Source organism: Aquarana catesbeiana, linkage group LG04 (genome assembly GCF_042186555.1).
Source record: "Aquarana catesbeiana isolate 2022-GZ linkage group LG04, ASM4218655v1, whole genome shotgun sequence".
Classification (NCBI taxonomy): domain Eukaryota; kingdom Metazoa; phylum Chordata; class Amphibia; order Anura; family Ranidae; genus Aquarana; species Aquarana catesbeiana.
In genome coordinates this window covers 521,868,894-521,887,166 of record NC_133327.1, presented here as the reverse complement: position 1 = coordinate 521,887,166, position 18,273 = coordinate 521,868,894, and the positions used below count along the sequence as shown (strand labels likewise).

At 44.1% G+C, this 18,273-nt stretch overlaps 1 protein-coding gene across 2 annotated transcripts in view; it reads right to left on the bottom strand.

The window, feature by feature from the left end:
• Positions 1-8,566: 8,566 nt before the first annotated feature.
• LOC141140520 (sulfotransferase 6B1-like) overlaps positions 8,567-18,273 on the bottom strand; it is a 104,126-nt gene continuing 94,419 nt past the window's right edge. For both annotated transcript variants that reach the window (XM_073627810.1, XM_073627808.1), the window contains 2 exons: positions 17,981-18,137; positions 8,567-9,078 (listed from right to left, as the gene is read on the bottom strand). In XM_073627810.1, coding sequence (XP_073483911.1) covers positions 8,948-9,078; positions 17,981-18,137 — 288 coding nt within the window. In that variant the 3' untranslated portion in view covers positions 8,567-8,947. The remainder of the gene's footprint in view (positions 9,079-17,980; positions 18,138-18,273) is intronic.

Here is an 18,273-nt window from a genome sequence, read left to right as displayed (position 1 = left end):
TTTAAAGGATGGCAGTTGTAGAAGACAAGGATAAAGAGTTTGCTTTTGATCCATTCTTCTGTCTAGTAGGTGGCGGTAAATTCACCTTAAAAGCTGTTTTGTCAACTGTCATTAAACAACATAAGAAGATAAAGAGTCAGGAAAATGACATTGCACACTCTGCCTGCAATATTTACAGTCTGATACTCCAGAGATTTAATTGATTCCAGCAATGACCTGGCAATCGGAACAAAATTCTGGCGCTGCCTGGTCCATGTCGTTGAGTTTCCAAGTATGTAAGATGAAGACCTAATTGCTTTTCTATTCCAATGCACCTCTGAAGTAATCTATGGCTGTGAACTAGGCAGTACTCTGCTGAAGAAAAACTATTGTGTGAAAAGATGAATGGAGCCCTTGTAGACAAGTAGGGAAAAGTTCATGCCAGTGAAAGTTCATTTCAGTTAGAGCTACTCCATATTTTTCTAGTTCCATAATTTCCTAGTTTAGTTTTACCTTCACCATACCATGTCTTCTCTTGCATAGGAATAGTTTCCTTTTGTTTAGGGCTCTTCGATTCTCGCGTGAGAAGAACAGTTTAAAGCTGTACTGCTCTCACGCTATTAAAAGGTGACTCAGTGAGACAACGCATATGAGTACTGTAGTTTCAGATAACACAAACAGTATTTCACTCAGGGGAAAACTGCTGAGGAAGCAAGCATTTCAATTCTATCACATTAGTTGCACAGCCAGTTTATATTTTTCTTCATTGCTTTTAAGTACAGGAAAAGCCATCATAATGTACACAGAAAACATTACACCTAGAATTAGTTTATTAATTAAATATTAAACAAAAATTAAGTAAGTCATGGGCAGCACACTGGTGTAGTGGTTAGCACTTTCGCCTAGCAGTAAGAAGTAAGAAATAAATAATAAATAAATAAGTACTGGAAAAGTTTGAGGATAAACTGACATCCCACATTTGCTATGATCTGTTTTCAAATAAAGCAGCCAGGGATTCCTTTCATCTGTACCAGACTCTTATCCTTAAATGCGGGTACCATACAAAAAAAAAAAAAAGTATACGGTTTCCTCTAAACATATATACCAAACTATATACTTAGTGAATGGGGTCCCCCAAATTCCATACCAGACACTTCAGGTCTGGTAAGGGGATTTCAAGCAAAAATCCCATGCAAAAATAAATAAAAGCATATTTCCCCCCTAAAATCTATACCAAACCCTTATCCGAGCATATAGGCTTGCATGCCAGGAAAGGGAGGAGGACAAAATTGCAATTCCTCAAACTATATGAGGCTGAATATCCTCAACATTTACATAGCAGATTTGCTATTGCTTTCTAAGACTAATGCCGGACCGAATCCGGCGGACAATCCGACCGTGTGTGGGCTTCAGCGGACCTTCGGCAGACTGTTTCTGTCAAAAATCTGACGGACTTTAGATTTGGAACATGTTTCAAATCTTTACGTCGGAACTCCGCCAAACCCAGTTCCTATCGAAAAATCCGCTTGTCTGTATGCTAGTCCGACGGACGAAAACCGACGCTAGGGCAAGTATTGGCTACTGGCTATGAACTTCCTTATTTAAGTCCGGTCGTATGTCATCACGTACGAATCCGTCGGACTTTGGTGTGATCGTGTGTAGGCAAGTCCGTTTGGTTGAAAGTCCGTCACAAGTCCGTCAAAAGTCTGTTGAAAGTCCATCAAAAAGACTGTCGGACCTTTGTTGCCGAAAAGTCCGCCCGTGTGTACAGGGCATAAGGTTACACAAGTGATCTCAAACTCTTGCTACCTGCTGGAATTCACTTGAATAGACTGGAGCTACACAAGATATTTTTATTATTATTATACAGTATTTATATAGCCCAACAGTTTGCACAGTACTTTACAATATAAAGGGTGACCGCACAATTACATTACAGTTCAATACAGATAGAATAGCAGGACCCATCTCATGGGGATTACAATCTAAAGAAAGGGGGAGATGGTACAAAACGTAATAGCTGCGGGGATTATTTTATGGAAGTGGCCAAAATACAGGTTGTAGGAGGAGGTGGGGTAGGCTTCTCTGAAAAAATGAGTATTCAAGGATCACTTAAAAGACAACATAAGAGCTAACCTGACATTCTGACCTAGGGAATTCCAGACTATGGGTGGGGTTCTGGAGAAGTCTTGGAGGCAAGCATGGGAAGAGGTAACAAGGGAGCAAGAAAACAAAATGTCTTGTGAGGAGCGGAAAGGACGATTTGGGCATTATCTGCAGATGAGGTTAGTGATGTAGTTGGGGGTGGTTTTGTATGTTATGGTTAGTACTTAGAATTTTATACATTGGGCAATCTAAAGGCTGTGAAGGGATTGGCAGAGAGGGGCAGCGGCCACGGATCTGTTAGTTAGGTGTAGAAGTCTAGTAGCAGCATTCATGATAGGCTGAAAGGGGAATAGCCTGTGTAAAGGTAGGCCAGTAAGGATGGAGTTACAGTAGTCGAGGCAGGAGATAACTAGGAAATTAATACGTTGTTTTGTGGTGTCATTAGATAAGAAGGGGCAAATTTTGGAAATGTAGCAGAGGTAAATGTAGCAAAATGTAGCTAATGATTGGATATGGGTCTCAAAGAAGAGGTCAGAGTCTTGCACCCTGGAGTGTGTGTGGAGGAACCAATAATTGTGCTATGGATCTCAATGGTAAAATCATGAGGGCGGAGGGGGGATTGGACAGGAGAAAATATTACAAGCACAGTTTTTGACATATTTTGTTTGAGGAAATGGTGTGACATCCATACTGATATGTCACTCAGTAAATTTGTGGCACCTGAAGAGATTGAAGGGATTAGCTGGGAAGTAGAGACATAGATCTGGGTGTCCTCGGCGTATAGGAGGTATTGGAAGTCGTGTAAGGTTATCAACTGGCCTAGGGAAAAAGATATAGAGAGAGAATCTGAGGGGCCCAAGGACAGAACCTTGGGGTACCCCAAGAGAAAGAGGAGCAGAGGAGATAGAGTTGTATGTGACACTGAATGTGCACTGAGATAGGTAGAAGGAGACCCAGACCAAGGGATTGCAGTCTATTGAGGAGGTGTGAGAGGTCGACTGTGTCAACGGCATGAGAAGGGTCTAAGAGTATGAGTATGGAGTAATGGCCATTGATTTTAGCAGTTAGTAGGTCCCGAGGCGTGGCTTGAAGCTTGTGGGCCCCAATGCAAAAGTTGACCTGGGTCCCCACCACTACCACCCACCACTTCCACCGTATGTGCAGATACACCCACCGCATGCCAAGATACTCAAAGTGGCTTAAGAGTTTTGAGTTCCCAGAGTTCCTCCTGACATTAGAGGACAGGGATCACCCCTGGAGAATCAGAGGACAGGGATCGTCCCTGGAGAATCAGAGGACAGGGACCCCTGGCAGGTCATTTGGCAGAGCTCCTTTCCCATTCCAGCACCCCCACCCCCCCCCACAATACACAAAGCTGAAATCACATTCCTTTACACACAGTCTATCAGCCTTCATAGGGTTTATCTGGCTCCGATCTTCCCTAGGGCTCCACAGCCATGCACCAGTACTGGGCTTCCACTTTGCCTTCTACAGTCCACACCCCTCTGTTCTCATTGGCTGCAGAGAAGCTTTGAGCCATTTCCTGCCGTCCTGTAGCCACGATGGGACCAATGTCATTGGTGAGTTAAGACACCGCTCAGTGTCTTCTAGTCACTAGCTGGGAATCTCTGTACCCCCCCCCACCCGGGGATGTCTGCTTACCCCACTTCCCTGACAACTGGGAAAAAGACACGCACCTCCGGGAGGTGACCTTCCCCCAACACCTGCCAACACTGACAGAGAAACCTTCAGAAATTGCTAAAACATATAACTTAACACCTCCTGAGGGTCTGCAGGCTCCAGATTTCGCTTTGCCCCCCCCAGATCTAAGTGGCGCCCCCCCAAAGCCCCCTGACCACCCCCTCAACCTTGCGTGCTATGCCTCGCTGCTGTATTGCTGTACAGAGAATCCCAGCTAGTTACTAGAAGACACTGAGTGGTGTCTTACCTCACCAGTTACATTGGTCCCATTGTGGCTACAGGACGGCACTCTCCTCCTCTTAACTCGTTTACCATTCCATGTTGCCAGCACACAGCACAGACACTTCCCCATCCTGGTCTGTTCTCACCCCGTGCTCCTCTTCATTCAGGAAATGGCTCAAAGCTTCTCCCCAGCCAATAAGAACAGAGGGGTGTGAACTGTAGAAGGCAAAGTGGAAGCCCAGTACTGGAGCATAGCTGTGGGGCCCTATGGAAGATCGGAGCTGGACTTTGTGGAGGATATGTTAATATGACAGGGAGGCTGCAGGGGCCCCCTGGAGCTAGGGGCGGGGTTGCTATGGTGACCCCTGCAACCCCTTATGCTACGCCCATGAGTAGGTCATTAGTGAATTTTAGTGAGTTTTAGTAGGGCAGCTTCAGTGAAATGTTGCAAGTGGAAGCCAGACTGTAAGGGGTCAAAAAAGTTGGTATTTGTGAGGTAGCAACTCATATGGTTGTGGACAAGATTTTCAAGAAGCCTGGAGGCAAAAGGGGGCAGAGAGATGGGTCTGAAGTTGCTCAAACAGGTGGGGTCCAAGGTTTTTTGAGTAGGGGGTAACCAGTGCATGTTTGGGAGGGAAGGTTCCAGTAGAGAGGGAGAGATTGAAAATGTGCAGTAGAGAGTGTAGGATAGAGCCAAAAAGGGGCCGTGGTAGTTGTGAGGGGAGAGGTGGTGAGGTGAGCCTCAGAACAGGAGTTTGGCAACTTCCTCAGTGGTAGCGGGTTCAAATGAGGAAAGTATTGCGTGTGGTGTTTGACCTGGTATGCTGGAGGCCGATAGACTACTACAATCCTCTGACAAACAGGACAAAAAAGACGAATATGGTGCACTTCCAAAGAGCAGGGGGACAGAGAGGGAGATGTAGGAAGAACCTGGAAGGTGCTTTGTGGGGAAAGGAGAATTAAAACTCTACTGCCTTTAAATCCAATGGGTCTGGGTGAGTGAGTGCAGTGGAAGCCACCATGGGAGAGGGCAGCCAGAGAGGAAGAGTTGGATTTCTGGAGCAAGGTTTTAGTAAAAGTAGATTGAGGAAGTTGGAGGGAAAAAGGTCACTAACCGAGGCAAGTTTGTTAGAGAGTAAGCAAACATTCCAGAAGGCACAAAAGAGGGGGGGGGGGCTGGGGTGCCAGTCATGCAAAAAATGCAGGTACTGTTGGTGCTAACCTCCTTCCAAAAAATTGCTAGTTGCCTGCCTGTAATGCTGGTCTGCTGGTTTCAGTGTTTTCACTGATTTCCATATATGATATTTCCATATCTTCGTATTGGTCCCAGGCAGGGCTTTTTTTTCCACCACCTCCGGCTCTGCTCCCTGCTCACCACTGTCCATTGTAAATACAGAATCTAGGCATCTGTGTTTACAAGTGACAGCTTGTCTCCCAGCAGCTCCCACAGATCTCATCTTCTGAGACAACGGAGATTCAGGCTCCCCAGACACACTGTGGTCATTGGCGGAAGAGGGGCCTCAGGAGGTAGGCTGCACCTTTTGTGATCCTGTTGTCAGATGCTGATGCCCCCCCCCCCGGTTGATCTGGCTGCAGAGGCAGCGCTGCCAGTGTGCAGGGAGGTGCTAGAGCTGGCCGGGTGCTTCACATTAATACAGTAGCAATAGTAAGACATGTGGAGGGTTATGGAGCATTTAAGGGGGGGAGAAGTTGAGGGCAGTGGAGGTGGAGGGGTATACAGGGGTCAGAGCTGGGGAGGGGTGGATGGGTGTGTAGATGGGAAAGGAGTGGTGGAGGAGAGCTGAACCCTTCACTCTGTATGTAGTGCACACTTATCACTGCACTCTGTATGTAGCGTCCCCCTGAACCCTGCACTCTGTGTGTAGCACACCCCTGAATTCTGCATTCTGTGTGCAGCGCACCCCTCAACTCTACACTCTGTATGTAGCCCACCCCTTAATTCTGCACGCTCTATGTAGTGCACCCCTTAAAGTGGTTGTAATATTGAGTTCCTACACCTATTCTCTGAGAAAAAAACCCTGTTTCCAGATCATTAATTCAAGGTATTGAAGCTGAACAGTCAATATGGATGAAGACAACCCACCAGTCCAGGTGAGATAAAGAAGTCTAATGGACACTGCATGTGGGTGCCCGCCCTGTCTCCCCTCCGTATGTTGCAATGAATGAAGAAATGGCTGCACACCATAGCTAGTCCGAAAGTCCTTTATTGGAATTCCCAACGTGACACATACAGAACACAGTGGCCTGTATGTGTCACATTGAGAATTCCAATAAAGGACTTTGGGACTAGCCGTCGTGTGCAGCCATTTCTTCAATTAAAGCTGAACAGTCAGCATGACAACCAGGCAGCTAACATTTTCAGAAGAGGTCATAGAATAGATGTTTTACTTACCTGCTCTGGGGTCCCACGCCAGTGCTCTTCTTTCCTCCTCTTCTGTGGGTGCCCCAACAGAAAGGAACTTGCTATGGGGGCATTTGTACAGGTATGCTCCCGAGCCAGACTGTGTGTGTCCATAGACACACAGCAAGCCCCCCCCCCGATCCCTTGTCACAGGATTTGATTGACACCAACAGGAGCCAATGGCTCCCACTGCTCTAAGTCAAGCCTGTGAAAGAGTAAAGAGGGGATAAGAGCTGCTGCAGATGGGACATTGCTGACAGGTATTTCATGTATGTGAATATGAAAGTTTTAGCTGGAGGTCAGCTTCAATTTTTTTTAGTGTATCTAAATCTGCTAGTGCATCTAACACTCCCCCCAGATTAACAATGCTGCTGCCCAAAGGTGCCCCTGTGCTCCTTCATCCCGAGTGGGGGCACTCTAATACAGGAGGTGTGTTACTGGCCGGATCACCAGGTGAAACAGAGGGAAAAAGCCTAAAAAGGAAAACTAATGCAGCCACCACATCTAATGATTGGTAAGCAGCAATATATTACATTTTTGGTTAATTGCTGCTAGAGATTTGTATGGATCAGAAGTCATGTAAGATGATGCAGATGGGAACAAACTAGATTTACTAGATTTGTCATTTCCATCTTGCAGGAGAAGTTATTACAGGCCCAGCAGCTTAGGAATGATGCTTCCCTTTTGTCTTTCCCATATGCAATGTGCAGGATGCAGACATTTTGCACTCAAGTACAGCGAATAACATGCTTTTTAGATTGTGCAACCACACTTTACAAATATTCAGTGCCTAATCAAAATTAGGAAAGAGAATAGAAAAAACTACTGAATAGCCATGCTTTTGAACTCACTACGATAGAAACGTGGGAAATAATGAAGTGAAGGCTTTATTCTGCAAAATTCAGCTTCTAGCTGCAAGGATACACCTTTTTCGGCCTCTTCAGTGCATCTTCATTCTTCCACTAGAACTTTCATAAGTGACCACAGCCCACTCCTGTAGTAGTGACGGGTGCAGCCTGCATATTGTCATTATTTCATGTAGTTCACCCTGATCCAGCTGGCTCTTCAAATATTCAGCTCACCCTTTTTTGCTGCTAGCAAGAACCCCCCATTCTTTTAAACACAAATTGACACCAAAGTTGTGTTTGTGACAGTGCCATGCTGCAAAATTTCCCAAGACTGCTCAGATTGTGTAAATACTTTTAATTACTTTCGGAAGTTAAAACCCACAACAGTAAAATCAGTCTGTATATGCAGTAAAGCATGCTTCTTATATTCACTGTGAAACCTAAGGGGTTAATCCTCCACACTGTGTAAAAAGGCTGTTTGATCCTGCCTTCTCTGAGCCTCCCCTTCTTGCACTGTCCCCAATCCATCTTCTATTAAGGCAGAGCCTTTGGAGTCACTCGCTCGGGGTGACGGGGCGCTTTAAATTTTTTTTTTTCTTTTATTTATTTTTTTTTTTTTACATTGTCATTTAAAAAAAAAAATCTGATCACCTTTATTGCTGTCACAAGGAATGTAAACATCCCTTGTGACAGTAATAGGTGTTGACAGGTTCGGGGGTCTAAAAAATGCCAAATCTCTCCTTTGCACTTCAAAGTATTTAGATCGCCAAAAACGGCGATTCTGAATACTGTCATTTTTTTCAAAATCAGCGCCATTGGCAGCCGAGTAAACCGGAAGTGACGTTGTGATGTCGCTTACGTGTTCTCACATAGGAGACTGGAACTAAGCCATTTCCGGCTTTGTTCCAGTCTCAGCCTAGCCAGCGGAAGTGCAGGATCATGGATCGGGTCTCCTGGTAGGACGGGAGGCCCGGGAAGAGCAACAGAAGGTGGCGGGAGGGGATGTCCCCTCCCTGTGGCGGGAGGGAGATGTCCCCTCCTGCTCCTTTGGTAGAACAGCCGAGTGGCTTTTAGCCGCATTGGTTGTTATACCTAAAGAGCTGACCCCCCCGCTCTAAAAAAATGGTACCGGGTGATGCCTGCAGCTGTATAACCCCTTAAAGCTGAGGGTGCATATGTGCGTACGGTAGGCGATAAGGGGTTAAATTAAACATACACGTTGATACGCAACACATTATCCAGACTGTGATCTGATTTCTTATGAAAATGACAATGTCTATGCTTGTGCTTAGTTGTCTGGAGAGCAGCTTTATTTATCCATAGAGATGAAAGAGTATGCAGCCATTGAAGGGAAGACTCATCCAGCTGTTGAGGAAACTCAAAAAGTGGTAAGGTTCCTACGTACAGTAAATATACCACTTGCTCAAAAGAGCCCAGCAATGTAGTTCAGTGGTTGGCTGGTGACCAGGGAGCTTTGACATGAAAAGGACTGTGGAGGTGATTACAACGTTGGCAACAAGCCTGAATCATTTATTGTGGCTTTAGTCGTGTTTATTGCTAGAAGAAAATCTTTGACTGCCCAGTTTAAAAAAAATGACATCAACATTGATTCTGTATACATATGGATTATACATATATAAAACAAAAAATTCCACATAGTTCTGCCTTGTCACCATTCACAATAAATATTGTACTTCAAGACTTCTCCAAGCTTTGTTCCTGCTAAGCACGCTTCAAATTTTGCATCCATTTCTTGACTTTGAGCTTCTGAAAAGTAGTTTTTCCAGTCTCCAACATCCCCTGGGGAAAAAAAAAAGGAAAAATAAAGCTACATTACATGAGTGAAATGTTTTGAATCAAAGTACTAGATTTTGTATTGATATACCTGTTAATTTTAGGGGAAAAATAACAAAAGATATGTATTGTAAGACATGATCTATACATCTTACAAACCCCAAAGTGTACCTAAACCCAAAAGCAAACATGTATATACTGCAGCTTAAAAGTCCTTATGCCGCGTACACACGAGCGGACTTTACGGCAGACTTTTCCCGCCGGACTTTTCGACTGACTTTACGAGGGACTTTCTGAATGAACGGACTTGCCTACACACGATCAACCAAATTCCGTCGAATTTGTACAAGATGACGTACGACCGGACTAAAATAAGGAAGTTCATAGCCAGTAGCCAATAGCTGCCCTAGCATGGCTTTTTGTCCGTCGAACTAGCATACAGACGAGCGGACTTTTCGACCGGACTCGAGTCCGTCGGATAGATTTGAAACATGTTTCAAATCTAAGTCCGTCCAACTTTTGAGCAAAGTCCGCTGGAGCCCACACGCGATCGAATTGTCCGACTAAATCCCGTCCGCCGGGCAAAGTCTGCCGTAAAGTCCGCTCGTGTGTACGCGGCATTAGATGTGGTGGCTGAATTTAGTTTTCCTTTTTTGTGTTTTTTCCATTTATTTTCGGCTGGTGGTCCTGCCATACATCCTGCTCTACGATGATAACCCTCACTTACATAGGCGTGCGCACAGGGTGTGCCGGGTGTGCCCAGGCACACCCTAATGACCCTGTGCAGCATAGATTCCCCCTATTGCCCTGGCTCCCCCCTCCTTCCCTCTGCAGCACTGCCGGCTTTTCCTCCTCTCCTGCCAGCTGTTGCTGCAGGGATGTTTTAGGATAAGTGAGGGAAGGAGCTGGTAAATATGTATTTATCAGCCACTTCTCTTTCTGAATGAACATCGTGCATAATCGGTAGTGTGTGTTTGAGCTTTGGGGTGCACACCCTAATGCAATAGGCTGCACACACCTATGCTCACTTACTGTACTGTATCTATGGAGGAGCAGCATTGTCACCCTGGGACAGAAACGGTATTGGGACCACAGAACACCTGCCCCTCACCTCCTTGATAACATAATGTGGAAGTGTTCTTTAGTTTACAGAGGTAACCTGGGCAAGAAGATAAGACTTACCATTGCAAAGTACACAGAAGAGTACTTTTTTTTTCTTAAAAGGAGTTCTGTTCCGCCTACAAATGCCCATCATAATGGGCATTATGCCTTTTATGGCTCCTGGGATATGCACATCACATATCCAAGGAGGCTTATTGAAGGGAGCAAATAGAAGTTCATTGTTACAGCTTACATGCAGGTTAATAAAGATAATTCACATACACATCTATTTATTAAGTATGCAGCAATACAGCAAGTTATTGATTGGTTTGAAACTGTAATACAGTCAAATAGAATGCATTTTAACGAAATTTTAACCACTTGCTGTCCAGGTCATTTCTGACATTTCTCACATACATGTTAAAGACAAGCATTTCTTTTTTCTAGAATTCTTTTTTTAATGAGTGCAGATGTCCTCCCCATTTTGATGGGGACAAGGGCCTCTTCCCGACAACCCTGGGCGGTGGTTGTGTGGGTCTACTGGCAGGGGACTTATCGGAATCTGGAAGCCCCCTTTAACAAGGGGACCCCCTCCCTATGTGAATGAGTATGGGTACCCCTACCTATTCACCCAAAAAAAGGCAGTGTAATGTAAATAAAAACAAGAGACGGTTTTCACAAGTCCTTTATTAAAAAAATTCTTCCGTTCTTCTCTCTCCGGTTTTCTCCCTCCTGTGTTCTTTCTCCTCCTTCTTCTTTTGGTGTTCTTCCTCTGGTCTTCTCCTCCACTGCTGTCTTCTCCATCGCTGACCCAGTCCTCCTCCAATGCTGTCTCCAGTCGTTGTGCCAACTCCGCTCTCTACAGGTTCCTATATAGCCATGGGGCATGGCCATTTGATGGCGTCACCGTGAGACACCACCCCCGCAGTTTTTTTTTTTCATTTTGACGTGGGTGGACCCCACACCATTTTTTTTAAATTTTGCTGTGGGGTTCTCCTTCAAGATCCTCAGAGCACAGGTGGCACCACAACTCAGATCACAATGATCTGACTTGAATGTGACTTCTATTCCAATCAATGGGCTGAAAGTCAGATCAGTTAAGATGGCTCTCATAGGGAACCATTGATTTTGACATGTCAAAAAGTAAATAAATGCTGGATACAGCATTAAGCCACCTTTAGCAGCGTCAGATGTTTTTTTCAGCTGTAACGCGGCTGCTCCAGATCGCACTGGCTCTGGGGTTTTCTTTGCACTTCTGCTGGGGGTTTGCTAGGTGGTTCCTCCTCTACAGAAACGTCTATTAAATCATTTTGTCAGGCAATGCAGATGTTTTTAAATGCAAAGATAATAAGCCAACATCTGCAAGGCAGAAAGCACAAGTAGTGCAGAGTTACAGATTTTAGGGTTAGACACTCTGTCAAGGTTGTCTTGTTATCTGTGTCCACACTTGGGAGCAGGGTTGCCAACCGCCAGTACGTTTACTGACAGTTTGTAAAAATCAGTGATTTGTTTACATCTTCCAGTAAATATCAGGGGCTGCTAATTTCATGCTGTGTTGACTTTTTAAGTGTAAATCAAGCAAATTACTTTGTTATAGGTATTGTCAATGTTTCCATATCATGTTTAAAATTGTAGTTTTTATTAAAAGTTTTTCAAAGAATATACAAAGCGTACAAATAACTGAATATAAGCAAGGTGTAAGCAAGGTGTAAAAATACAAACAACAAATGTCCATGTTTACAGGGCACAAAAGTGTTCTGTAGATCATAACAAAAAGAAAAGTATTTATCAGTACATAAAGCATAGAACAAGGTGGCTTACTTCATAGTTTACTAGGGTAGGGGAGGTATACCAAATTCTGATTGGTCCCAGAGTTCCCAGATTTTGTTAAACTGGGGGATACTATCATGCACAGAGGCTGTCAAGAACTTCATCCCTCGAATCTCACCTATTAATTGTAAAAACCTAGACCAAGGGGGAGGTGAGTTGGAAAGCCAACACAGTGGAATGAGCCATTTTGCTGCTAAGAGGATATATGCAATCAGCCTGTTAACTTTTTTTGTAATACCAGAAAAGGGTAGTCCTAGAAGGTAATTTAGGGGATCGAGCGGAAGGGACACATCCACCACCTTTTGTATTAGTAACATTACTTTGTGCCAAAAAGGCTGTATCATGGAACATTGCCAGAAGAAATGGAATAGGAATCCGATTTCAGTCCCGCAGCGCCAACAATTAGCCGAGGATGAGAGATCAAATTTGTGGATGAGTTCTGGAGTCTTGTACCAAAACATGAGTACCTTGATGGACGTTTCCCTATGTAAGAAACATCTTGAGGACCAGATTCTATCCCACATTTGGGAACTAATTGGTCTGCCTAATAAATGAGACCATCTACTCATATATCGGTGGGTTTTCTCAGTGAGAGGCATTGACTCATGGAGGATATGGTGTATAGAGGATATTAGATGTAATTGTTGGGGACCTTGCGCACATAGATATTCAAAGGGAGTAGGTTTATCTAGGGTCAAGAGCGGAGACTGAGAATGGAAAAAATGTCTAGTCTGTAGGTAAAAATGGAAGAGGTGCGTTGGGATACCAAATTTCTCACTCAGAGTATCGAAACTGTGTAATCTGAGGGAGATTGGATGCACTAAGTTCTGTAGCTGGAATAACGAGGCCTCCACCCACGGGAGTACTCTACCCAGGGACAAACTATCTGGTATGGAGGGATTGAAAAGCACATTCGCAAGGGGAGAGCAGGGTGAAATAAGTGGAAAAATTTTGAGACATTTGCGCCAGATATTCAAAGTAAAGTTCATTGGAGCGGTACTTTGACGTCTATATATGGGATCCAGAGAGGGAACGGGAGACCAGACTAGAGAGCATGGGTGCACTGGATACAATACTCCCCTCTCAATAGCGGTCCAATGGTTATGGGCATGGAGCGAGGACCATGATGCAATGACTCTTAAATGCGAAGCATAGTAATACTTAACAATATCCGGTGCTCCCAATCCCCCCCTAGATCTTTTTGCAAAAACCACCGTGCTCGCTATACGGTGCTTCCTATTGTTTCAAATGAAATTAAGAAAGCTCCTCTGTAGCGCTTTAAGTTGGGGGGTTGGGATCACAACATGCAATGTCTCAAAATGATATAATAATCTAGGCAAAATAGACATTTTTAAAACATTAATCCTGCCTAGTAATGATAGGGGGAATTTTGCCCAGGTTTGTAGAGATTTGTTGATATCAAGGATCGGAGAGGGGTAATTTGCAGAATATAGTGAGGGGTAGGATGGAGTGAGTAGAACCCCTAGATACTTAAGGGAGTCAGTGCACCACCTATAGGGATAGGAAGCTTTGAGTTGAGATAATAAAGGGGGAGGTATATGGATTGGAAGGGCCTCAGTTTTAGATGTGCTTACCTTATAACCTGAGATGTCACTAAAAAAGGAGAGCAATTTGTGCAGCTATGGGAGTGATAACAGTGGGTTAGTGATGGTCAGTAGTATGTCATCTGCAAAAAGTGACAATTTGTATTCCCCCTGTCTCATCACCACCCCACAAATGTCAGGATGTAAACAAACAGACTCAGTCAGGGGTTCTAGACACAAAATAAAAAGTAGCGACAACAGAGGGCATCCCTGTCGAGTTCCGACAAGACATCTGAATCTGAGCAGTGACTTTCGAATAAAGAGCCTCTAAGGCTTTTAGAAAAGGGCCTCTGAAACCATACACTCGCAAGGTGGCAAACATATAAGGCCAACTCAGCCTGTCAAAGGCTTTTTATGCGTCAAGGCTTAAAACAATAGCCTGCCATGACGACCTATCAAGGAGATCGATCAGGTCTATCGTGCAGCGGGTGTTGTCCCCAGCATGTCTTCCGGGGACAAAACCCACTTGGTCCCTGTTAATTAATTTAGGGATAATTCTGGATAATCTAGATGCAAGAATTTTCATAAAGATTTTATAGTCCAAATTTAAAAGGGCTATGGGTCTATAATTGTCTGGGATTGAAGGATCCTTACCAGGTTTGGGGATAACAGTAATGTAAGAGTGGTAAAATTGGGGATTAGGAGGTTTGCCATTGAGTAATGAATCGTAAAGAGTGAGCATGTGAGGAGACAGTATGTCTATAAAGGTCTTATAGTAAAAGTATGATAACCCGTCTGGGCCTGGTGATTTGTTTAACGGGAGGTCTTTGACTATACTGAGGAGTTCTTCCACTGTTATAGCTGTGTTTAAACTAGCTAGCTCAGGTGTAGACAGTTTTGGAAGCTTTAGGTCAGAGAAGAACGCCTCAAATTTCCCTTGAGTTAAAATTGTTTGCAGGGGTCAGACAATTATACAGCTTATGGTAGAATTTACCAAAAATTTTGAACATCTCATGAGAGCAATGGGTTCTGGATCCATCTGTTTGGAGAAGGAAGTCTGGGAAAGAGTTAAAAGGGCGTGACCGTAATTTATTGACTAGAATCTTGTGAGGTTTATTACAGAACTCATAAAACTTTTGTTTTGACCAAAAAAGGGATTTAGCTGCCTTTCCAAGTTGTGTAGATTTAATTTGTTCTCTGAGAGTAATGACTCTACGAAGTCTCAACACTGTGGGACTGCCCAACAACTGCCGTTCAGCCGTCGCCAAGGCTGTAGCAAGGGTCTGCAAAAGACCATTTCTATCCTTTTTTAGACGTGAACCTTCTGCTATGCATTCACCACGAAAGACAGCCTTATGGGCCTCCCACAATGTAGAGAACTTAGACACAGAACCTATATTAAGTTGAAAAAATTCTTTGAGACCCGTTGCCAGCTTATTTCGTGAGACCTCAGATTGTAGAAGGTGGTCATTGAGGCGCCAGTGGCATGATCTAGCGTGGGTCTGAGAAAGCATAAGATCTAATGTAATGGGGGCGTGATCAGACCACGTGATAGGGGATATATCGGAATCAATGACATAAGGGATGAGTGGAGCCGAAATGAAAAAATGGTGTAGACGGGAATACATTTTATGAGCCATGGAGTAAAATGTATATTGCTTAGCAGAGGGATGTTTGATCCTCCATGAGTCAAAGAGTTGATGGGACCTGATACATTTACGAAATGAACTAGCTTGGCATGTAATCTTCCCCGAGGGGATAGCATTAAACAGAGTTTGTCTATCTCTAGTGGGGGACATGACCAAATTGAAATCCCAACCCACAATCATAAATGGTTGAGAACGATACTGAGGGGCATTAAAAAGTTTATTAAGGAAATCAATCTGCCCAGTATTGGGAGCATATAGGTTTACTAGAGTGAGGGAGGCATTCAAATAGTCACACTCTAGAATGAGAAATCGTCCATGAGGGTCTACATGAGTACTCTTCACCTTAATAGGACATGATTTCCTGATCAGGATAGCTACTTCCACCTTGCCAGTGGAATCAGAGGCAAGAAAGGAGGTAGGGAAGGATTTCAAGGCAAATTTTAGCAAGCCATCAGTCTTAAAGTGCGTCTCTTGAATCATTATCACATCCGCACCTGAGGTCCTGAACTCCTTCAGAGCTAACCAACGCTTCCGAATGGAGCCCAGGCCCTTCACATTATAAGACATGATACTCAGAGCCATTTTTAAAACACTTTCAAAAATGCATTTGTTAGTATACCAACCCTAGGAGAAAACATATCAAACAATACATTTAAACGAGTAAGGGAATGAATAAAATCACTTGTGGGTAAAATAACCTCCTGACGCCCATGCACTAGCAAATTTAACAGGTAGATGAAAAACCATTGTAAAGAAAAAAAAACCTGAAAAAAAGAAATCCGCCACCTCATCTTACCGAGTTGGTATTGAAGCATGGGCATGGTGAGAAGAAAAAAAGAAAAAAAAAAACATAAGAACCTGAGCATATAACTGTCATTGAGACAATATAAAAAAGAAAAAGAAAAGACAACAAATGAAAAAACCTGTATGCGAGAGCCCAAGACATAGCCATGTTTTGGGGGACCCCAAAAAATTTCAGAGGCCATGTAGGGACACATATGAGACTCCACCAAGGGACTCTAAGGAGAGAGGGAGTCCACCAAATCCTTATGAACTTGGCTGTTGCTGTAGAGGTCCTGCAGGATGTAACCTAATAGAAATGTCTGCAGTATAAGAGTATACGAACTACAGTTAATATGTCGTTAATGACCATATCATTTGTTAATAACCCATGGGTTGTGAAAAAACATTACCCCGATAAAAAATACGGGCCAAATTTTGAAAACCTTTAGTCCAGAGCACAGCACTGCGATTCTCCTGGACTATGAATGAATCATAAAAAAGAAGAAGAAAAGGAACCTGGAAAAGCCTTTACGAGAGTATCAAGGAGGTTGTCTAGATGCTCTTGGACGTTGTGGTGTTGATAGTTGTTTCCTCGATCGGTTTCTCATAGGGGTCCAGATCCGACTGGGAGTGGTAGGGAAGGGACGAACTGGTGCCTGAGGGGGTATTAGGTCTTCATCAGGTATAGGAGGAATTCCGAGGATCTTTAGAAAAGCTTCTCCCTCTTGGAGATCGGAGACTTTGTTGGGTCCCATCTTTGGAAACTGTGAGGCGAAAGGGGAAACCCCAATAATATGGGACTTGATGGCGTTGTAAATGAGATGTGATTGGTCGCAGATTTCTTTGTTTAGCCAGGGTAATGGGAGATAGGTCACTGAAAATCTGCAGTTTTGCCCCTTTGTACATAAGCTGAGACTTGTTGCGGGCGGCCAGGGTTAATGCCTCCTTACTTTCATAATAGTGAAACCTCACTATAACGTCTCTGGGCCTAGCTCCAGCCGGAGGTTTCGGGCCCAGAGAGTGATAATCCCTGTCCAGACGCCAGTCCACAGCTACAACCGCTGGTGCTAGAGTGTTGAATAGACCCAGGAGATATGGGCGCAGGCCAGGGTCTCCTACCGTCTCGGGGATGGCTCTGAACCGTAGGTTCTGTCTTCTCTCCCTATTTTCCAAATCCTCCTGCTGCAATTGCAGCTGAGAGACTGATTGTCTGAGTGTGTGATTTTCCTCCTCGATTGCTTGTACATAGTTCACCATTTCATCCATCTTGTATTCAAGTGTATCCGTGCGTTCACCTATTTGGTTTATCTCCCCTCTCAATTCTGTTGTCAGCTTACTCACTTCAGATGCAACTGTATGAGTAATCCGCTGTAGGAGAAGTTGCAGCTTAGCATCCAGTTTAGCGTCTAGAATAGCTGGGGTGAGCTCCTCTTGAGAGAGAGGAGAGGAGGTGGGAAATGAGGCCCGGTTCTGGGTAGTGACCGTGTGGCTTTCTACCTCCTCCAACCCCAGAAGCGGGTCCATTGCGACGAACGGGTCTGTGGGCGAAATCGAGGCCACGGATTGCGGCCTAGTAAGGAAGCGATCCATGTGTGTTTCTCCATGAGGCCCGAGCAGCGGTTTATAGTGCTGCTGCTGGCCAATTTTTCCCATGGGGTGCTTTTTCAGTGCGGCAGGTATTTAGGCTTACCCCTGGCGCTGGATGTGGCTGTTGAAGCTTCTTAGGGGTCTCGGAGATTTGGCGGAGTCCGGAGCTCACCTAAAGAGCGTCAACCATGTTAGAAGCCGCGCATGCACCCCGCTATGTTTATACTGTTTAAATACTCACTGTGTTAGTTTTCAATAGGAGTTCTGTAATTTGTCAGGTTGCCAGTAAGTTTTCCATGTTTTATCAGTAAAAAATGCTGCGGGAGGTTCGCAACCCTGCTTGGGAGATTCACAACTCTATTTGTATGACCATTGTAAAGTGAAAGTTGCATACATGGTATACAATTTTCTTACCTTTTCTGAATATGGCTTTGCCCATTTCACCATGTGTGTTTTTGGAGTTTTCCTTCATAGACTTAAATGTTCCTTTATCAGCAATGATTTTAACTTGCTCTTCAGTGAGAGGTAAAGAAAAAAATTCTGAAATCTTCTTAATTGATCCCTCTAGATCCTACATTAATAGGGAGAGTGTAGAAAGTGAAGATATCTGTTATTGTCAATATTATAATTTTACAAATATGAGTTACAAATATAGTTCTATTTTAAAGTAGAACTAAAGGCAAACTTTTTTTTTCATTAGATAGATA